The sequence below is a fragment of the Cydia fagiglandana genome, chromosome 17, assembly GCF_963556715.1.
Source record: "Cydia fagiglandana chromosome 17, ilCydFagi1.1, whole genome shotgun sequence".
NCBI classification, from domain to species: domain Eukaryota; kingdom Metazoa; phylum Arthropoda; class Insecta; order Lepidoptera; family Tortricidae; genus Cydia; species Cydia fagiglandana.
The window spans coordinates 16,519,349-16,543,970 of NC_085948.1; the positions used below are offsets into that span (position 1 = coordinate 16,519,349).

Here is a 24,622-nt window from a genome sequence, read left to right on the forward strand (position 1 = left end):
GTCTTTATCTGTCATTTTGACTTATGTATTTGTAAGATAGGGATAAAACGCAATTTAACTAAATCAGGCCTTTGGTTTATTTTTTTGTAATTTTTCCGACTCAGTCAAAACATACCTAGTACAAACGAATTTTCACAACTAAGCAAATCTCTTAAATCTTTTAAGTCTATTGAAGCTACGAGTAAGATATCAGTTTTACATGTTGAAACGGTTTTTACCGTGACATATTGCCCGATTCGAACTTTAAGATACGTCAAATATTGCGACAAGATACGATATGGATTACTACTACTACTGTAGAAATTCTTTATTGATAGAAACAAAGAAATAAATTAACAAACATAATAAAACTTACAAAAACTATAGATAAAAAATTTGCCCCAGATCGCCGTCAACGGGCAAGGTGCCCAGAAGGCTGGCCGTATTTCCCCGCTGTATAGCGATGCTAATACGCTGGGCGAAATAGTGGCCAGCCCTCTGGTCACCAGAAGCCCCTATTAAGCGCGCCGACAAGTCTTTGTACAGTGGACGCGCACTTGGCCCCCACGGCCCCAAAGTTTCGACACCAAACGCCGCAAATATGTAGCTGCTTCCCAGAGCGGCATATTTGCGGCGCTTGAGGCTTTCGGCTGAGGAAGCCGCAGCGCCAGCAGAATCCTTGGTGCTTGGGAACTGTAACTGTTACTTACTGTAGTAAGTAGTACGATATGGATTAGATAACTATGTCACTGTCAAAAGTGACGTTTCTTCAAACAAAAACGCCAGTTTTGACAGTGACATTCGATATCGTATCTTGTAAAATTTGACGTACCTACTCGTATCTTAAATAAAAGTAAGAATCGGGCGGATAGTGGAAACGTGTCAGATATAAACTGCCTCAGCTGCCTCCAGACGCCCAAGAGACCTTTATAATGTCACGTAGTGTATTACACCGAGTGTTAAAGTAAACTAGCGTGCCTTTTTTCGTGGCCGTATGTAGTTATGTACATATGCATTCTTATATCAATAGCATTAAAGTCCATTTTTGAAAGATTTAACTGGAACTGGTATAAATATTTTTGTATAAGTTATTGGCTTGAAATATTTATTGGAACCTTCGGGCTTTCTTTTGCCCTTTTTTGGGACATACGTTTTTATTTTTGTTGGAAACATCGAAAAGTATGGAAATTAGAGAACAGTTTATATTCAATTTTTATTGCTACGTTTTTCTATATTTAATAAAATATTTTATTCTAACAAATTACTTATTCAAAATGATTGAACGTAATACCAAAGATCAAAGAGAACAACAAGATCTCAACTCAAACGATAACTTATTGCTGCTGACGTTCCCTTTGTACAAGCATACATTATCTGCAATACTTCATGCAATTATAAACCCTATTCTAGAAGTTCAAGGTGTAATATCGGATGTAGCTAAGAATTGTAGTTACTCCACTTTGATATTAAAAGACTTTATTATCCGTATTCACAAGCAGTGGCCTGAAACAGCTTTTCAATCATTTCCCCGACTCATATCTCATTAAAATGCAATTTAAACCGTAATACCTTTGCATACAGTTTAATTTGGAAAAGCGCTAGGGAAATAGAGTTTAATTTTGATTTTCAGAATAGTACAGTCGAAGCAGAATTGACAGGCAATTATGTGCAGTCGAAAAACGTGTTACTACTCGTATAACGAGAAGTATTGGAAGCAATAAACGTTGTAAGAATAACAACAAGACAGAAGGAAATGACACCAATTATTTTAGAACAATTTGATAAACCCGGTTTTGGGGTTATCCGCAGATGGTCTAGAACGCAAAATGACTAGTATGTTGTTTTGCCTAAATCGCAATTAGTCTACATCGCAAACGGTCTACAACGCAAAATGCCCACTTTTTATACCACCACATTTTACATAGGTAGGTTAGGTTCGTTAGATATCTTCAAACGGCCGAATGCCAAACAGCACGGAAGCGGTGCTCCGTCGACATCGCTATAAAAATAAAGATAAAACGGAAAAAATAATTCGGGCATTTTGCGTTGTAGACCGTTTGCGATGTAGACTAATTGCGACTTAGGCAAAACAACATACTAGTCATTTTGCGTTCTAGACCATCTGCGGATAACCCGGGTTTTGATGTTATTGTAATACGACCTTGACTCATGTCACAACTCGAATAGTCTGTGCGGAAAGAGAAGATTAGAATGTATGGGCTCCCTTACATTCCACGACCCTCTCTCTTTCCCCACAGACTCCACCAACAAGTGTGAGCAAGATGCCTTATGAGACGAATCTTTGTAGCATTTCGTGAGAACCAATAGTGTTATGCGCTCACTACAATCAACCGTAAAATCTTAAATCCGAAAAAAATAGTTATATGTAGTAGGTTACATTCCACATTATTTTTTATTTTATTTATTCAGAACACATACAGTCATACAAGATACATAAGTCATAAGTTTGTTATATCATTTAGGTAATTATTTCGCCACTAAACATTAATTACGTCCAAAATACAGTATTACACGATATAAAGTTAAAAAAGTCAGAGGTGCGTATATAATACGCACATAAATCTTTTTACTGAAAAAATCTTAGACTGCTGATAATAAGCGAGTAAATAAATTACACATTTACCTACGGACAGCAGAAGTAAAGTTTTCCTAAATTACTCTGGTTGTTCCAAAAGGGAGTACATACATATTGGGGTCAACTTTATGTGTCCCTGGCCACTCGGGGGTCATAAGGCGAACGATCATAACATGGCTGGTATTCCTAACGCAAAACGATGATAACACGGCTCTTATTCCTAAAGCAAACCTCCGCAAACAAAACAACGGCAAGTACCTGTAAAAGTGACATTCCATTTCCAACTGCAGCTGCAATACTGTTCATTTTACTATGGAAACGCGTCGCTGTCACTGTCAATTTCCATAGTAAAATGAACAGTATTGCAGCTGCAGTTGGAAATGGAATGTCACTCTAACCTTACTTTAATAGGACTTGCTAAAAGTACTTGAAAACAGTAATGTACTTAACATTTAGTATTTATATCTCTCGAAATGATTTTCGTTGCTAGAGTCGGACTAAGAAAAGTCTGCAGCGGATTTGATAGCCCACGCAGTGCTCGTGTTATTTATACGTCGTAATGTCATTGAAGTCTGACGTTTAAAATGACACTTGCACTGCGTGGGCTATCAAATCTGCTGCAGACTTTTCTTGGTCTGACTCTAAAAATTATTATGCAAAGAAAACAGAGCAAGTGAAACTTTAATAATACGTAAAACTTGAATGTGCGTATAAAATTGAAGGATTGTTTGCAAAAACAACATAACTAACTACACTGGTTGACATCTGAAACGATTAACAAATGTTCTTAAAAAAGTGTCAACCGCTCTAAGCAGTTATGTTGTTTTTGTAAACATGCCTTCAATTGCTTGTTATGTCAGGATATCGTTTTGAAATAGAGTGTAAACTTGTTTGAATGGCGGCGGTTAAGTTCGTGTGTAATTTTAGTACCCACTGATGCTTATTTTGTGACCAGAAATAAATGGGCCCGATAAAGATATTCACAAGAGACGACACGTACTAGATCCATTACATATACGTTATAGTTTAGATATCAACTAGTTCTCTTTTGCAGCGCAATTCGGGCAACCAATGTCACATTTACGTTAGATATAGTAAGATATCTATTAGATGTGAATTGGATCTCTACGTCATATCCTGTGGAAATCGTTCAAGAGTATCTCCAGAATCGCGCAAATGTCAAATTTGACAGGTTAAATCTTTAACATATCGTTATCGTATCTTGGTGATGTCTAAAAGATATCTAATAGATATCTATTTCAAAATCCGTATCGGGCCCAAAGAGTCGGCTAGTTACTACAGGGCCTAGGGCGGCCAACATCGCAAATCCGCCACTGTCTGACGCGGTTGCATGGAGCGGGTGAACGGGTTAATGAAAAATTGTATATGCAACGCTAACTGGCGCGGTCGCATGCGACGGATTTTGCCTCCGATGGCACCCGAATGCGTGTGCCCGCTAAGGCCCACTTGCACCATCCCACTAACCCGGGGTTAAGCGGTTAAACCTTAACCTAGAGTCAAATTGTACTGGTAACCATGCCAACTCCAGGTTTAACCGGTTAACCCCGGGTTAGTGGAATGGTGCCTTAGTGCAGCTAGTGGATGCCTTTAATGTATTATTAATAATTTTAAAGTCCAACTTATGCTAGCTTGCTTGAAACAAAGCTTTGCAAATACACATAAGTGAATGGACTACAAGACCAGTTTGACCCAGTTTTGGGCCGTTATCTTTGCGAACTTTACGTATTCGGACCTGCGTTACGACTGCAGACAAAAGATAGGCGGGAAAAGGGCTCAAGAGGTCATAATCGGCTTACATATGGAAAACTGGGAGATTGCTCAACATATAATGGATTGAGACACCAAACCATGACCCGCCAGGATATAAACCAAGTCAGGTTTGCGTAATAAAACATTTTATAAAAACTACTATAACAAAATGTAAACAAAAAATAACACTCCTTACCAATACTTTCAAATGAAAACACCGGGTTAAGGTGACAGTCCATTTCTAACGACAGCAGCACTATCATTCATTTTACTATGGAAATTGACAATAACCCCGGGTCTATATTAATTCGCATAACGTAGTTCTCCTAATTCAATTTGGCATAACGTATGTTACGCATAATTTCTAAATCGCATAACGTTATTCCGCATAACTGAGTACGCATAATGTTAATGCGCATAACATACATTGTCATAACGATGACTTGGGATAAATATAATAAGCATTAAGCTATTTTCCATAATTATTGAATAGTATAAATATAAAAGGCAAATAAATAAAAATATAGACAGAGCGGCTCGAATTAATGTTCAGTAGGTTTAGAGAACGAAGTTTTAATTAAATGTAGCGCTTTTTTAGATCTCCATGCCAAAAATTTAATCAGCAACCTTGCGGTCTTTCTCTAGGGACTTCAGCGATTCAAATCCTGAGTTTATGACTTTTGCTCGATAAAAAAAAAACTAAAATAGGCCTAAATTGCACTTTAAAAAAATCCCAAAAAATCAAAATATGATAATTATTTCTAAAACCTAAAAAGAAAACAAAAATTACTAAAAAAAACACGAACTTACTACAGTTACTACGCCTTAATAATTTTTTACAGCAAAAAGATTATTATTTGTTAGAAAAGCTTCGCTTTGTTTCGCTCGATCCTGCCTTAGCCTTGTGAACCTGACCTAACCGAGTTGGTTTTGCCCTGATCCATTTAATTCTCTTGCTTTATTAAATTAGGCTAATTCAGTTTGTGCCAAATAATGTTATAGTTAATAATGTTATGCATATTTAAATTATGCGGATTCATTATTATGCGCAATAAGTGTTATGCTTTTTTAATATTATGCCTGTTCAATGTTATGCACAATTATGTTATGCCAAAACTGTTATACGAATTCATATTATGCCAATTAATATTAGGCGTACGAGTATTAAGGGGCACCCAATAACACCGACGCGTTAGTACTAGTAGCTGCGGTCAGAAATGGAATGTTACCCTTATGCAAAACCTACTATACGTGCCGTGCACCACATACATTGCAAGAAGCCAGAAGGCTGTCACAAGCGCTCTCCGCGTGCGTCCCACAGACGGATTTTTTTTAATGAACAATTTTATTTTAATTTTATTTTATTTATTTTTTTAATTTTATGCAGGTCATGTTGAAACAATATGAAGCTGGGATGAACTTAAGTTGAGGAGTGTCTTGTTATATTGAACTTGTACTTGTATTTGTAACTTATACTAGCATCTAAAAATAGTTTAAATAACTAAATTAAGTAAATTAGCCTAAAAACAGTATGTAAAGAGAGGAGCCTATTTCTGCCAACAAACTGTTATACAGTTTGGCGGAGGTTGTACCTAGGATGTAAAAATATGCTGTTCCGTGAATAAATGGTTGTTTTAAATAGTGTCATTTCATGCAAAACATAAATTTTTAGTTATCGGTTTCCGTTAACGAATATATTTTGTACACATAATTAAGGTCATCAACGGGTCCAACCCGATTAAATTTAATTATTTTACCCAGACTCGTTAATGTCATTAATTCTCAACGAATGTTACACTTTTGGTAGGATGTAACAAAAATAAGTGTTCCGTGAACAAAGTTTGTACGGAACACTAATAAACTACTAACCTGAGACTTCTCCGCATAGTAGACGAGACTGGCGAAGATGACGATGCCCAGCACGAGGAAGAACACCAGAAGGGTCAGCTCCTTGGCTGACGCTTTGAAGGTGTGCACCAGAATCTTGAGCCCAGGGCTGTGCCTGGTTAACTTGAAGAGCCTGGTGACAATGAAACAAAATATGAAAGAAATAAGTTTTTGGCAAAAATTTCATTTTTGGTACAAGCTTTTATTGCTGACTGTACTTTTCTTTCCATAGGCAATTTGACGGCAATCCACAGGTTTTATCACATAGTTCCTATGGCCACCTCTGGTCTCCATCATCAGATCAGCTCGATGACACCATAATATTGTATTGTCACCCGAGTTACGTATGTATGAATCTGCTCAATCGGAAACCGGGGAGTGGATCAAATTTAACTTGCAAGATTTGATTACACACAGACAGACAGACAGAAAACGGTCAGGTGAAACTAAATAAAAGCTTGTAAAAAGGAAGATGTATTTACTGCCACAACAGCGAATACAGAACACACAATATTAAAAATATATATGTATGCAAGTATTATCCTCGTAAGCCCTAACCTCTAGCCGCCCATACGTCAAACCTTGCCAAGCAAAATTAAATTTTATTTTGTCAACACAAAGTTCAAATTAGAATGGAACAGGAGACCTTTTTATAGGTCTCTGGGCGGCTACAGGATATGCCAAGTTTTGCTCTTTTAAACTTGGAACTTTCTTTTGTTTCTTTAAGAGTGCATAACTCGAATTTATTTTATACAAGTATGCGGGGAATTACGATACGGAACGATTTGTAGTTTTTGTATTGACTTTTTACAGACTTTAATCAAATCAAATCAAAAATCACAGAACAGATGAGAAAAAGGAAGCACACGGAAACTTGAACGGACGAAACGGGAATTCCCGGTTCCAGAACTGAGTTTGTATGTTTGTTTTCTTTTAAATTAAGAAATTATGGTGTTTCAAATGAATTTGAAGATGACATTCAAATGTCATCTGCAACTCATTTTATTTTTATTTTTATTACATACATGGAAAACCAACAGCTATAAACATTTCCAAAAACTAAAATAGATTCACAGAGCCAATTACAGGTTCTCACTTATAAAAATTAAGTAGGTAAATAAAGAACAAATATAATCACAAATCAGTTACACACACAAGATAAGCAACAGCACAAGCCAAGGTTCCTGTGTACAACTAGCTGCAAAACTGCATAGGCACATTAGGAATGGAAAACATTCATAAAGTGGCCATGCACTTCCACCGCCGACTGCACAAAACTTCAAGAAAAAACCGAAATACAGAAAATACAAATATATATATACGGGTTGGGTTGGAGGCCTGCTCGTGGCGCCTCAAGCGTTTTTTTTTTAAAGACGTAAACCAGGCATAGTCGTGCTTGGATTGGCCACTGGCCATCATGATCAACACGTTTCAAACTACAATAATCTTTCAGTCATAACATAAGATAGTTTTAAAACAATAATTGTCACTCATGGTGAACAGATTTAATTTCAATAATGTTACCTAATCATATGAATGATAATTAAAAATGTAAATTGGCTTTATGAATAAATGAGTATGAGTATGAGAGTATGAGTATAATTATGAAAATGTCGCTTCCGAAATGTCATTCTCCTGGAACTAATGAGAAAGCAAACTAAAAACTAGAATATTTCATGATTTTACTGATTGGCAGTTCATTCGCGAATTTGATTGAGGTAGCTGCTATACATAAGCACCATTATCAAGCGTAAAAGCGACATTCTCGTGTAAGGCACTATTGCACTAGGTATGAATTGATTTTAGATTATTATATAAAGAAACAGAGGTTTCTGAATATACTCAATGGCCGTCACGTGTGGCACACGCGCCAGTTGTGTGTGAAGAGAAAATTGCAACTGCAACTAGTTATGTGCTAAGTGGCCAGTTGTGATTGGTTCTTGATTATACTACCAATAATAACTGGAGTGATACTTGGGAAGTCGAACTAATTCAAGGCAAAAGAGTCTAATATGGGAAACAAAATAAAATGTGTTAGTAACTAGGTACCTAATAGACTACAAATAAAGAAATTTAATCTAGTTTTTAATGTAAGTATAATACACTAGTGGCTCTGTGAGCTGTAGACCTCGCAAGCAGAGCTTAAAACTGAGTAAATTAAATAAAAAATAAAATAAAAACAACAATTGATATGAAATTTAAGTGTAAAAAAATACAAAAAGTAATATCCCAGCATATAATTACTGGGGATCGAACCCAGATCTTCCGTGCAAACAAAAAAGCGAACGTTTGCAAAATACACCATGATAGTTCTTACATGAGATGACGAAATTTAGCTACTCATTCTCAAGTAAAAACTAAATATATTATTACCTCCAAAACCAGCGAAATAAAATTTCTGAATTTTTGGCCATTTAATCTGTAAACATGTCTTAAAAAGAATACACTTTTATGATGCCCATACGACTATTTGTTTAAGCGCGAGCTATCACAACTCTTCTATTTTGAAAAATTTCCAAAAACCGTCTCGACAAAAAAAAATTATTGAGTCATAGAATTCGGTTACAAATTTTCACGAGAATCGGTTAAGAATTGCGACCTGTAGAGGAGAACATCCGGACATACAAAACTAAATATCTTAATACCTCCAAAACCAGCGAAATAAATTTTCTGAATTTTTTGACATTTAATCTGTAAACATGTTTCAAAAATAATACTTTCTTATGATACCGATACGACTATTTGTATAAGCGCGAGCTATCACAACTTTTCGATTTTGAAAAATTTTCAAAAAATGGCTCGACAAAAAAAAAATATTGGATCATAGAATTCGGTTACAAAATTTCAAGAGAATCGGTTAAGAATTGCGCCCTGTAGAGGAGAACATCCGGACATACAACAGCAAAACGCCCGAGTCAAAACGTAGACCTTCGCTTCGCTTCGGTCAATTACAAATTTTAATTTTTAACAAGGAGAAACATCTGCGTACCATGCTATTAAGCTGAGAATAAATTTCAAAGTAGAAAATTACTGTCTTGGGTGAGACTTGAACTCACGGCTTCTGGATCGATACTCCAGCGCCACCTGAGAAATCAAAACCTCATCCATAGCCAGCATTTACACCATATGATGGCTCAGATGGCAGAGCGCTAGAGTATCGATCCAGAGGCCATGGTTCAAGTCTTACCAAAGACAGTAATTTTTCCACTTTTAAATTTATTCTAAGCTTAATAATACATTAGGTTGCATTGTGCCTGTGACCATGGCCTGTAAGTGACGTTTTTGTTTATGAAATAAAGCGTCCAAAGGGTTAAACTTACCTAAGAATTTTAATAATAGATATGAACTCCAATATATCGGCCCGGTCCACGTTTTTCCTAATAACTGCTAGTTCCACCACCACGTCCATGTAGAAACTCAACGTGGCCAGGAAATCCACCAGGTTTACTGGGGATTTGATGAACTCGATTATGTTTGGGGCTACCTGTAACAATAGAAATAAGTTTTAACACATTCATTGCCACTAAGTACTACGGGTTACGCTCGTAGCGCGTAGCCACGTAAGATCATTCCTATAAAATCTCATTCCCCTGGCCAAACTTATTTACTAGAAGATTTCGCTTTATTAGCATCTCGTTTTTGGTGACTGTCGGCCCGATTCGAACTTTAACATACGTCAAATATTACGGCTAGATACGATATGGATTAGATGTGTCAGTGTCAAGAGTGACTTTTCTTAAAACAAAAACGTCACTTTTGACATTGACATATCTAATCTATATCGTATCTTGCGTAATATTTGACGTATCTAGTTCGAATTGGGCCGTGTGTAACCCGAGCCAAGTTCCATCTACAGCCAAAACTGCTTACAGTCCGACCGCTTAAATGAGTCCTCGCCTGCGCGGTACGGGGGCGACGGGGTAGGACGACTAAGGATCGGTTGCACCAAACCGTCCGTCACCGTTAAAGCGTTCGCTAAATTTATTTGTATGGGAAATTTCATACTTCACTGCTGTTTGATGTTAATCAGTCTGTTAAATGTGGTTGGTGCAACTGGGCCTAAGGGTGGCGGGGAAGGTAAGGGCGGCAGGCGTACGGTGCCCGCGAGGACTCATTTAAGCGGTCGGTCTATAGTGGAATCTCCTGGGGATTCGCGAATAGGTAAAGCCAGGGGAATGATATTGTTGAGGAATGATCCTTTAATGAACATGTTTTTTTTTTATATCACGTCAATTTTTACACGGTTCCAAATAAGCATCAGCTTCATGGTAAGCGGTCACCGTAGCCTATGAACGCCTGCAACTCCAGGGGTGCTACATGCGCGTTACCGACCCTTTAAAAACCTTAGAACAGGTATCTTCTGGTGTCTATTAAATATGTATTTTTTTTAGCTTATTGATTTAATTTAAATATTTGAATTTTTAAAATTGTAATGTTTAATAGTTTGTTATTTTATGTATTAGTGGTACTTTATTTTTTATTTTTTTTGATCTGTATACTTTTGAATTATATTGCATTAGTATTTGCTCAGCTGATATGTAATTTTTGGAACAAATGAAGAACGAATTTTACTTCCGTCACTATGATTTGTTAATTTTCATTTTCATCTATTTTAAAATGCATTATTTCTTAAAGTTATCAGTCAGCTGCAGAGAAAATTGACCCCCCGCATGAAAGTTTGTATGAGATAACTATTTCTGTAACTATAGTTCGTTTTTTTAGCATTAGGAATAAGGTAAACAAATAAGTTACGGCAAATATGTAACAAGTATGAACTAATACGATCATTTATGTTCTTCTGCTTTCATAAGTAATAGTTTTTGATTTTTAAAAAAGCGTTTTTCAATTAAAAGACATGTCAAGATCGCGTACCTTCTTGCAAGTTCTTTCTAATGCTAAAAAAAACGAACTATACATTTACATACAGAATCTAAATACATAGTAAACTTTAAATAAAGACTGACAGTAAACTAAGAGCGGGTTAACTGCTGTATTATGCAGGCCGCCATACGGGGATATTGTGACATTTAATAATGTAAACTGTATAGTGAAGATCCAGAATTAGCATTTGCGACCGCTGTTGACTGCTTTCAATTAGAATCTGGTAAATGATTATTGCTAGCTCAACTAAACTCGGCTGGAAAGAGCTGGAAGTAGCCGCCAGGGGTCGGAAACCGGTATTTTCTCCATACAAAAATACCGGTATTATTACGTTCCCTTTCGTTCTTTGGTTTATTATTTATGTTAAATGGGACAATTAAATAATACGAAGCTGTTACCTAAATAATAATTCAATCCTACGTAAAGAAGGTGAAATAATTCAAAATATTGGGCTGTTTCGGGGTTTTAAAAAAATACCGGTTCCGAGCCCTGGTAGCCACTCAGGATCGCGACAAATAGAGGATTCTTCTGCGAGCCCTATGTTCCTAATGAGGGATAACAGGATTGAGGGGCATCAATCAATCAAATTATTATTGAGTTCAGATAACACTTAAAATGTTTGAAATGGTGGCTGATTACCAGTCCGCCGGACGATATCAGCCTGTCAGTTAAGCAAAAGGCGACAGATCCGAACTAATGACAGGCTGATATTGTTCGGCGGACTGGTAATTAGTGGGCCCCTTAATGGTTATAGTTGCAATTATCTGAGGTATTTTTTCGACTCAAACCCTAATCTCACATAAGGCATTGTTTCTTTTATGCAGCGCGGTTAGCTACTGAATCTCTCACAGTGAAAAGAATGAGCCAGTTTAAATAGCAACGTTAAGTACTTTTTTTTCTAGCCTACTTTGGTGTCCCACTGCTATCCTACTTATATGATTCAAAATCATGTAACAGCTCATTCGGTGATATCTCCGATTTTTTACCTGAATGTGGGCGATCAATTGTACCTACCACATTACTTAAATTACCATCTTAAAATACAATAACACTTTGCAAACTAAGAACTTTTGAATTAAAATCTAAATATATAGGTATATCTAGTTTTATTTCACATATACCTAAATATATTAATAACAGTGTTGCATCGAAATATAAATACATTAATTTTATACTAATAAAATAAACCATCTTCATTTTGTGTGGACTTTTTCAACCACGAAATTTAGTTTACATACATATTTGCATGCTTTGCTCACTATAGTAAGGTGGTCTATATAAGCAACAATTCCATAAAATAAAAGCCTATATATTTCTGTAACAAAATTTCAGATACCAGGTTCTGATCCACCGCTAAGCTGACCCGGTCGCAGCATGAATATTTATCCGGAAACCGAATTAAATTAACCGGCGAATTTTTAATGGGTTTGTCCGTAAAATTGTTGATAGCTTCATATGGAAATGTGGACGGAAGCGACAAAAATGAAGAAGGAACATATATACGTAATAAAAATTAAAAAGATGTGAACATCCTTTTATTATTTTTCAGCAAAATGCGTTTAAAAACGATTTATCCTTATTTGACGATGAGTGATATATGGATATAAAATTTTTGTTAAATCGGAAATCGGAAATAAAAATGAAATGGTAGGAAATACAATTTCACCCACACTGACATACTCACTTACTAGAGATAGACAAAGAAAAGTCTGCAGTGACTTTGATAGCCTACGTAAAAGTGTTATTTTAAACGTCAAACCTCTATGAAATTATGACGTATAAACAATAGGTGAACTGCGTGCGCTATCAAAATCGCTGCAGACTTTTTTGGTCTAACTCTAACAGGGTAAATTAAATAAAAGCGTGTAAACAAATAATTGGTGGATTAAACATTCTAACCATGACACTAAATTAATGAGACAACGTCATGACTCATGAGTCAAACAGGACACTACACTCATTCGCACTAAACTAAATCATATTTCACTTGAACCTCATTCACTAAGAACTCATTAATAACCGAGCGGTCTTTTCATTCGAGTGCTAATCGAGTTTCAGCTCAGTCCAATTGCTCCCATTCACACAAATCATTCGAACTGAAGACCGATTCCGAACAAACAAATCAGAATTAGGTTTTAATTTTGTTTACTGGTACTTAAGTTAACTCGATTAATTGGGTATTTTTAAAATCGCTATTTTTAATTTTTAGAAGCCTATGCAAAACCTCAATTGTAATACGTTTGTATGAAATGTAGTTTGCTATGAATAAATGAAATTATTCTTATTCTTATTCAATTACGGTAACCGTTTGCGGTCCCTGCTGCCAATCAACTAAGCGGTGAAGATGGAAATCATCATCATCAAATAAAGAAAATGGAAATATTATGCAAGTACAGCGATGGCAAATAAAAAGCGGTAGAAATGAACCCGAACAAATCCTCAGAATGTACCTGTTATATTTACATGTGACAGAAAATGCAGAAATGTAATAAAAAGTCATGTCTTTAGACATCTCGCTCGCACTTTTTGGTATACATGAGACAACTATTAAAATAACTTAGGGTCGTATCAAAATAAACTAAAAACTATATCAAATTACCAAAACAGGATCGGGCTCCAGAATTTTAAAGGAAATTATTCGACCTTTGGCCAATCCAAATTGGTTTTGATGTAATTTAACTCGGTAATTTGTTTTGAATTTTGTATAATATGAAAGTCAATGGTATGGAAAATGAGCTGGAAAGAAAATTAGACACTTTTCACCAGGATTAAACTAATTGTTCTTAAGGTAGGTACCGGTAAAATACCTACTATGAAACGCAGGGAAATATTAATCATCAAAAAACTATAAGGAATTGGTATCTGAACGCTTTCGCATCATGTATTAAGTTGCCAACCACATCGTACAATTTTCAGAAATCAACTCCTTAGTCTCAAAAAGCACTCTAAGGTTTGAACGCTTTGAACCCACAATTTTGACCACCACACACCAATAGAGTCTGTTCGGAAAGAGAAGAGTCGTGGAATGTACTGGCCGCCATACATTTCACGTCTCTTCTCTATCCACACAGACTCTACATATGAAATGTAAAGTGAGTAAAGTGACATACTGCCTTTTTGGAACATCAATATATTCACCCTGGACCCATTCATCAATATATGGACCCGGGCATGTCCTTAAACTACGTCCAGGACCCGGGTATGTCCTTAAACCACGTCCAAGACTACCGGTGGACGGGCAGCAGCGTCCTTCAAATTCGGTGTACTCGACTGCGATCGCCAACCCGCCTGCCAAGCATGGCGATTATGGCATTCACCCCCCAAAAAAGGGGGAGCCCTATGTTCAGCAGTGGACGTCTTATGGCTGGGATGATGAATATATTCACAAGAGACCACACGTACTATATCCATTCTAGATACGTTATAGTTTAGATATCAACTATACTGCAAAAAGTAATTCAAGACCAAAAAAAGTAAGAAATGTTGCCACTTTTTTACTATCGCGACTTGTATTTATGTACAAATAATTAAATAAAAGTACTTTTTTAAATAGTAGGAGTAAAATTATAGCGTGATTATTTATCAAAAGGAATTTATAATTTTAAAAACAAATTATTGCAGTGGCAACATTGTCTTACTTTTTTTGGTCTTGAATTACGTTTTGCAGTTTAGTTCTCTTCTGCAGCGCAATTCGGGCAACCAATGTCACTTTTACGTTAGATAGAGTAAGATATCTATTAAATGTGAATTGGATCTCTAAGTCATATCCTGTGGAAATCGTTCAAGAGTATCTCCAGAATCGCGCAAATGTCAAATTTGACAGGTTAGATAAACATATCGTTATCGTATCTTGGTGATGTCTAAAAGATATCTAATAGATGTCTATTTCAAAATCCGAGTCGGGCCCTATGCGCCGAAACTCAAACATCATCGCAAATCGCCACGACCCGCATACGCCACGCAAACCCAGTGGTCGCTCAAAATGACTAACGGGCTGACAGATTGAAAAACAAAACCGAGCAGCCCAGAGGCTTGCCAAAATGCCTGCTTCATTGAATTTCGAACCCAGCCGGGCCTTTTGGCTCTGGTCCAAGTGAAGCCTACTTTCAATCTTTTAGATTGAACTTTGACTAACGTTCCATTTATTTTATATACTTACATAAATAAAATAAATTTTATGCAACCGTTGTTTACGTAGGTCAAAAAAGGCGAGTGGCGTGAGTAACAATTTCAGGCGAAGCCGAAAGTAATTAATGAAGACGCCATCGCCACGAGTATTTTTTGACTCAGTTAAACAACGTTGCATACAATAGTTTTTCTACGACAAATTTTGTCGTTTTCTACACTTACTTTGAAATAAAATTATAAATGTTACGAATATTTTTCATTCAAGAAATAGCAAAGAAGTTAGGGAAAAGAATGAATGAAATAAAAAAAACATATCTATGGTTCACTGATCTGTCAAAATGACAATTAAAATTAGGTTGGCAACAATGTATTTCATACAATATTTTTTAAGTGGTGATTTCACGAAGTATCGTAAAAGTGCCAAAAAGATACTGCGTGTATGCACAAATACTTTTTTTGGGAATACACTAAAGACTGTCTTGACAACTATTTATAAGATAGGGGTTTAAAGGTGTGTGCACAACCCTTTAAATGACAAATAAAAGTACGGGAGTAGAAAAGGCTCATTTTTATTCTATCGCTACGAAAATTCACGTGACTAGTTCTATCATCACTACACCTTACAAAACAAAGTCCCACGCCGCGTGTCTGTTTGTGTGTATGTTATATGTTCGCGATGAACTCGAAAAGTACTGAAAGGATTTTTACGCGGTTTTCATTTATCAATAAAGTGATTCTTGAGGAAGGTTTAGGTGTATAATTTGTTAAGATTCTGTGTAACCCGTGCGAAGCCGGGGCAGGGGGGGCGGGTTGCTAGTATATCTTTAAAGTTTAAATTGCCGTTATTTTTTAGATTAATATGGTAGGGTTTGTATTTTATTTTAAATCAAATAGGTACTTATTGTGCTTTGCGTGTAATTTATTGGGGCATGAATTATATTAACTGAAAATGTTAACATTCAGTTACGTTCACAAAGTGTGCTTTTATATGAACAAAGAAGATATAATAATTCATACGTTGCTCACAATACTTTTGATCTACTTTATAAACATTGTTTTCTGGAATCATAATATTAATATTATGATCAAGTTTCGAGTTTGGTCTCGGTTTCGCATACAATTGGAAGTAAATATTGAATGTATGTTGATTCTGTACAGTAATTCAACAGTAGACATAAGAATAACAGTAAGTAGTTTTATACACACATGTTTACAATTTCACTGTTCTCTGCTTTATTTATTTGTGCTACTAAAACTTGTAGGTAATAATTTTATTAATGCTTGAGAATTTAAAAAAAATTATGAACTCGATCTTATCCCGAACCCGAACTTTATTATTTAAAGTTTTGTAGACTACAACATACTAAAAAATAAATTACACTGTAGTGTCATTCTATGGAACTTGCTAACTATGTAAACAAGCCGCCATACTGAAATCATCATTTAGTGACAGTTTCAATATGGCGGTTTGTTTACATATTAGTTAGCCAGTTCTATAGAATGACATTTTAGTTCAGACAATCATGATTATAATATATTATGAGTTAATACGGCTTCATAAATAAAACGGTTATATAATGGAAGAAGAAATACCACCGGTTCGTTCCCAACGGTTTATTTTGTTTAAGTTTTTTTTATTCACACACTTAACACGTATTCGTCATGTTTCTTTTTTACTCACTGATTGAGCGAGCGTGAAGATCGAGCGTGGTTCTGTTTTAGCGTTAATATAAATGCTTTGGTATGTCTATGTCCGACTACACTTCTATATAAATCGCATTTTTTGATTGTAAAATTTTGTGTATTTTTTGCGATTCAATTAAACGTTTGAGTTCGTTTTTCTTACTGTTTCTTATCTCTCCATTGCAGTAAACATACCCCATCCATTGAATAATTCATGGACATTCGACTCAGATTCCGCATACGGCGCTACATTGATATTAATGGGTACTAAGTGTACTTAATGCGAGGAAAACCTCGTTTTATACACAATTAGACTTGTTATAATGGAAGTAAACAGGTATAACATACATCGTCTATTAAGGGCCATTTGCACCATTCCACTAACCCAAGGCTAACCGGCTAAACCATGGAGCTACCATGGTTACCTGTACAACTGTGTTGACACTGAGTTAACGGTTTAACCGCTTAACCCCGGGTTAGTGAGATGGTACAAGTGGCCCTAAGGCTTCTATCCCAATCTTGGCAGGCAGGATTGAAAAAACAAGAGAAGAAGGGAAACCTACATAGAATTATTTATTTCAGCCAAATAAAAAATTATGTGTATGATGAAACTAGCTGTTGCCCGCGACTTCGTCCGCGTGGAATCTTATCTTCAACATTTTACATCTTTAGTACCTACCTATAATTTTCATATCCAAGCAATGTTGAAATTAAGTACTTTTCTTTTTTAGCAAGTTGTATGAAGTTTTAAGTCAAGTGGATTAATTTTGATGTTGGTTGCTGAAATTACTTTTCTTGTATTCTCATAATAGGTACCTCTATGCCCTTATACAAAGATTCAAGTTCCGCACTCACAAAATATCTGATCTCCATACAAACTTTCAACCCCTTTCTCACCACCTTTGGTGATGATTTTCAAAAATTGTTGAATTAGTTTTCATGTTTTTTAATTTAATACCTTTTTTTGCAAAAAGTTCAAGTTCCTAGCTTAAAATTAAATTTATACCCCAAGACGAACTTTTATCTCCTTTTTAACCCCCTTAGGGGTTGAATTTCCAAAAACGTTGCAATTACTTTTTTTTGTAATGGGCTATTATGTTTTCAAAGCATTTGTAATGGATTCAAACTTTGAACCCCATTTTAGCCCTGTTAGGGGATGAATTTAATTAAAAATTTAATACCAATGACATCAAAACATCAAAGTTAAACAATTTTTTATCTAGTTTTAATTTAGCACAAATAATAACAGAGCCAACACACTTCACTAATACCAGCCAGACATTAATTGACGTGGTTTGCACCGATTTAAATGCCAAAAAAATTAATACTGAGCTTGTAGGGTCGCTCTTTGGGCATTGCATTATTATGTGCGAATTCGCATTTAAACGGGACAAACCTAAGCCGTACACTATACTGCACAGGCCCATTAATAACATTAATCTCTCACTTATTGATACCGATTTGCGTAGTGTGAGGTGGGATCTGATGTCTGTATTGCCGAATGTTAATGAAAAGGTAGAAGCATTAAGCAGGCAAATAGTTTATGTATTTGACTTGCATGCACCCATGAAAATATCTACAATAAAGGGCCCGTCATATCCTTGGATCACTGATACAGTAAAACTAATGATGCGTATGCGTGATCAGGCTGCCGCAGAGTATCATAAAACCGGTTCTGAGAATAAAAGACTGTATTATAAGGACCTAAAGTCAATTGTAAATGTAGCTATATATAATGAAAAGTCGGCTTTTTTTAAATACAATATAAATAACAAAATTAAGGAGCCGAAATCCCTTTGGAAAAATCTAAAAACTACTATTCTGCCTCAAAATAGTATAGATTTGCCAGCTACTCTCAGCGACCCTAATATTATAAATAATCATTTTTTAGACTTACCTATTGTATCACAAGTATCAATTTCTCAGCTGACTTACTTCGAGTTCCACAGGTACGACAAGTCTATGTTTCATATTGAGCCAGTTACCCCCGATAAATTGCTAAAAATTGTTTCAAAACTCAAATCGAATGCGGAAGGGCATGATCTAATTAATTTAAAAATGCTTATTATGACATTTCCATATACCATAGATTTAATAACTGATGTGGTAAATACTTCCATTCTAACCTCTACTTTTCCCGACATCTGGAAAACCGCCATTGTGCGCCCACTGCCTAAAATCTCTAACCCTTCCGAATTAAAGGACCTGAGGCCCATCAGCATATTACCGTGTATGTCTAAGATTCTAGAAAAGATTGTATGCACACAATTAAATGACTACATTGAGAGCAACGGTATCTTGCCCGATGTACAATCAGGTTTCAGGAAGGGACGCAGTACAGTGACAGCCCTGCTTGATGTCACAGATAACATACTCTGCGCACAGGATAGAGGCATGTGTACACTGCTTGTACTGCTTGATTTCTCTAGGGCATTTGACTGTATCCATATAGACCTATTACTGTCAAAGCTAAGCTATTATGGTTTCGATACCAGTGCACTGCGCTGGTTTCACAGTTATCTCACTGAGCGGCACCAGTATGTAAAACTGTGCTCAAATGATGGAATAACTAAAATCTCAGCAAACAAGGCCCTCTCACAAGGCGTACCTCAGGGATCGATACTCGGCCCAATCCTGTTTATTTTATATACAGCAGACATCAGAACTCGCATTACACACTGCAAATATCATATTTATGCAGATGATATTCAGATATATATTGCTTGTAAACCATCAGAAATTGATAGTGCTATAGAAAAACTAAATATGGACCTTGCAAATATAGCGTCTTGGGCATTCGACAATAATTTAATGCTAAACCCATCTAAAACAAAATACCTTATCTTTGGCACCAAAACCCAGTTAAACAATATCAGACCCACTAGGGATGTAATGTTATCCGGTGAACCAATAGAAAGAGTATATGAGGCTCGAAATCTAGGCTTAATCATGGACAGCCAACTAAGATTTGAGAAGCATGTTGCTCAAACTGTTAGTAACTGTTTCTATAGACTTAAACTACTCTATAATATACGACCATTTATTAATGAAACCTTGCGCATTCAATTAATTGAAACACTTGTTCTGTCCAAACTAAACTACATGGATTTGGTGTATGGCCCACGTCTCCTATCAAAAACAAAACGACTCATACAGAGGGTGCAAAATGCTTGTGCTCGGTACTGCTTCAATATCCCGCCACGAGCCCATGTTACTCCATATTTAAATAAACACAATATCCTTAAAATGCTGCACCGACGCAAGCTTCATCTGGCAGGTCTCCTTTTTGGCGTAGTAAAATACAAATCCCCATCATATCTCTTCGAGAAGTTGTCATGGATGTCCACTCGCAGGTCACTTGGGGCTCGTAATTGCAGTGTACAATTGATGACACCTCGTCATGCGTCGGCGGCTTTCCGTGGGAGCTTTAGGTATGTCGCAACCAAGTGCTGGAACATTATTCCCCCCCCTCTCAGGAACCTAAAAAGTGTAACAAGTTTCAAAACCAAACTCAAAATACTTATACTTCAACACCAGCAGTCACAGGAGGCATTACGGCATGATACGAGTTGCTTTTAATATAATTTAATTTTTTTTTTTTTTTTTTGTTGTTTAGCCGAAAATGTTACATGTTTTACAAACAAATAGTCAACTCAATAATAATGTATACCTGCTTTTTCTGTCCTTTCCTCACGATCACACAATGCGTCTGTACTTGATCTGTACTCTGTATGTATATAGTGCTTGTTGTAATTTATTTCTTCGCTTCGTCCCACATTACAATTGCGCGTGTGGTTATCTTTTTTGTCTTTATGTAGCTATCTTATGTTATTTAATTTAATTCCCTTAGTGTACAGTATAAACTTTCAATTGTGTAAACTTGGCATGATCTCCATGGTCAACTGAGGAACTTTCACATTGACAAAATAAACTTCACCTCTTTAGTTATGTTGTATCAAAGTTGTATTTGAATTTATCACTTTTGCTGTATATATGTTGTCACCGGATATATGTAGTTATAAAAGTTATTTTCATATGAATGAAAGGTAAAAAAAAAATATATATATATTTATCGCGTTGTACGGCATGGCCATTTTTGTTATTGTCTTGTCAATGTCAAATGTCATTTTCAGCTACTGCCATAGACAGTAGTCAAGATGGCGCCGGTCGCTGCTGCAAAGGCTGCGTTCAGCTTATGATAGGGCCGTGTCGTACGGCTGCGTTCGTGGCCCACAAATGGTCTCGCCGGAAGATCAGCGCTGGCCCTCGGGTCAGTATTATGCTGAGGCGAGCCCATTTCGTGGTAAACTTTAACGCTTTCCAACTTTATTAATATTTGTAGTTTTTAGTTATACTCTTGTATGTAATCTTAGTTTTAAGTTTATCACGAATAAAATGCTTGATTCTGATTCTGATTCTGATTCTGAATTTTACAAATCGCTGAAATCACTTTTATTGTCATCTAATAATATCCCCAAATACAAAGATTCAAGTCCCGCGCTCGAAAAAATGTTTGATATCCATACAAACTTTCAACCACTTTTTCACCACCTTAGGGGATGAATTTTCAAAAACGCTGAAATCAGTTGTATTTTAATTTAAAACGTTTTTACAAAGTTTCAAGTTCCTTGCTTAAAATAAAATTTGCACCCGCAGACGAACTTTCATCCCCCTTTTAACCCCCTTAGGGATTGAAATTCCAAAAACATTGCAATTACTTTTTTTTGTAATCGGCTATTATGCCTTTCTAAAAAGTTTCAAAGCTATTTGTAATGGATTCAAACTTTCAACCTCTTCTTAACCCTGTTAGGGGATGAATTTTACAAAACGCTGAAATTACTTTTCCTGTCTTCTAATAATATCCCTAAATACAAAGATTCACATCCCACACTCGAAAAAATGTTTGATATCCATACAAACTTTCAACCCCTTTTTCACCACCTTAAGGGATGAATTTTCAAAAACGCTGAAATAATTTTTCTTGTATTTTAATTATATATCTTTTAACGAAGTTTCAAATTCCTAGCTCAAAAGAAAACTTTAACCCCATACAAACTTTCATCCCCTTTTTAACCCTGTTAGGGGATGAATTTTACAAAACGCTGAAATTACTTTTATTGCCTTCTAATAATAACCCCAAATACAAAGATTCAAGTCCCGCGCTCGAAAAAAATTTTGATATCCATACAAACTTTCAACCCCTTTTTCACCATCTTGGGGGATGAATTTTCTAAAACGCTGAAATTAGTTTTCTTGTATTTGAATCTGATACTTTTTTACAAAGTTTCAAGTTCCTAGCTTACAATAAAATTTGCACCCGAAGACGAAATTTCATCCCCTTTTTAACCCCCTTAGGGGTTGAATTTCCAAAAACGTTGAAATTATTTATTTTTGTTATCGACTATTATGCTTTTCTAAGAAGTTTCAGAGCATTTGTAATGGATTAAAATTTTCAACCCCTTTTTAACCCTGTTAGGGGATGAATTTTACAAAACGCTGAAATTACTTTTCCTGTCTTCTAATAATATCCCTAAATATAAAGATTCAACTCCACCACTCGAAAAAATTTTTGATATCCATACAAATTTTCAACCCCTTTTTCACCACCTTAGGGGATGAATTTTCAAAAACGCTGAAATTGGTTTTCTTCTATTTTAATAATATATCTTTTTACGAAGTTTTAAATTCCTAGCTTAAAAAAAAACTTTAACCCCATACAAACTTTCATCCCCTTTTTAACCCCCTTAGGGGTTGAATTTCTCAAAATCGCTTCTTATCTCTTGTACACTTTATAAATTCAATCTGGTGTGCAAATTTCAACTTTCTGGCTTTTGTAGTTTTGGCTCTGCGTTGATGAATCAGTCAGTCAGTCAGTCAGTCAGTCAGGACACTTGCATTTATATATACATATATAGATAGATTAAAATACTGGCACAAGAAAGAAATTATTGGCGATTACTCCACTGACAAGAGCAAAGCTCTTAAGTTATGATGATGATGATGATCCCAATCTTGAGCGTAGTAGAAGATTTAAAAGCAAGAGATATAGGTACAGTCAACTGTGAAAATATGGGTGAACAAATCATTTTTAAAAAATATGTCCCATAAATCTTGTCAGTGAATTAAGAACTATTATGGGACATATTTTTAAGCAGGTTGTCTACACTTATATTTTTATAGTTGACTGAACATAAATAACGTTGATCCAATTTCTTTATTAAGCAGGGCTTAGGTGAATATTAAATTTTATTTCAAGTTGAACCGTTACTTCTTCAATGATCATTTCTTTCTTCATTTACCTTTTAAATAATATTAATCTTTTTCCAAAAAAGGGTCGTTTGAATCTGTCACATTTATTTAAATTAAAACATTTATCTTTGGAAAGGTGTCCGAGGGTGCCTTAATCGCAATCCTGTGAAAACACCCGACACCAGAGCTGTAAATTAATTAGAATCACTAAAAACGCCCTTTTTCGGGTGAAATGGCGCCCTTAAGAGAAATTGGAACAGTAGGTGAATTTTTTTATTTATATGCATGTTCCTCAATTACTCGAAGAGGCTTGAATTAGGTGCAAGAATTAACGATTGTCTGGAAGAGATCGCTTTTTTTCGATAAGACCGCCTGTTGATAAGCTTGTTTTTCGCTAAATATGTATTTTTTAACTTTATGGTGCACAATAAAGAATATTTACTTAGCCGCCAATTTGAAATATATATATATACTTAGGTACATATAATATATTTCAAACTATAGTTGTCAATTTCGATAGTGTGTTTTATGGTCTATGAAACAGAAAAAAAGTCGAAACTTAACCTGCATGAAAAGACAACAGGAAATCGATACGTTTTATTTGTGGAATTGTCACCAAAAAACTACCTGCACTGCTAACAAAACGCAACTGGGCGTAGTTAACGGGATTCCGTTCACAAAAAGAACCATTGCGAATCCAACCTGTATGTAACGACTTTTTGTTGAAAATGTTTTTTAAAGTTCATCAGGTCCACTGTGAACTGCGTCAAAAACTTTTCTAATACCAGTGAAAATTGGGGTGGAATTGACTGTGAGATTGAGACATGGATGCTAATTCTATGCAAACAAAGTCATGGGGAGAAGTTAATGTTTATATTAATTCTACTCAATTATCTTGCCTCGAAAAACAAGTTCGACCTACTGTCGGTGCTGTAAAATGCTACAGCAAAGACTCGGCCACTCAAACCCCGGAGGGGAAAGTTAACGAGACCCACAATTATCCATTCTGTTTGCTCCTCGACCTAATTCGGCCATCTTTGATTTTGAAGCGGAAGGTATAGTCTGTATCTTTACGTATTTAAATAAAAGTAAACAAACAATTTGTACATATTCGGGTAGTTATAACATTTGATGGTTAACCGACCAATTACAAAACCGCCTGGATCAGTCACTGAATGACCTGACTGCTAAGTATATTATTTGATCATGTAATGTTTTCATCTACCCTCAACTGGCTTAACGAGCTATTTGAGGGTAGATTTTGTTGACTTTTATTTAAATACCTGAAGGTACAGAGTATTTGTAATTTAGATTTCGGTAATGGAAACAAAATTTGGCTTGTGTGATTGTGAAAGGAGGAAATAGGAGTATCGATTGCAAAGGTGATCTTGTTCGCTTTCTCGGTATTTCTGAATTTTTCCAGATTTCATTTTACGTATTATTCCATAA

The 24,622-nt window shown here is 35.7% G+C and overlaps 1 protein-coding gene across 1 annotated transcript in view; it reads right to left on the reverse strand.

The window, feature by feature from the left end:
• LOC134672591 (potassium voltage-gated channel protein egl-36-like) overlaps positions 1–24,622 on the reverse strand; it is a 199,679-nt gene that overhangs the window by 102,364 nt on the left and 72,693 nt on the right. The window contains exons 3-4 of the mRNA XM_063530544.1: positions 9,553–9,716; positions 6,215–6,365 (exon numbers count right to left, since the gene is read on the reverse strand). Of these exons, the coding sequence (XP_063386614.1) occupies positions 6,215–6,365; positions 9,553–9,716 (315 nt within the window). The remainder of the gene's footprint in view (positions 1–6,214; positions 6,366–9,552; positions 9,717–24,622) is intronic.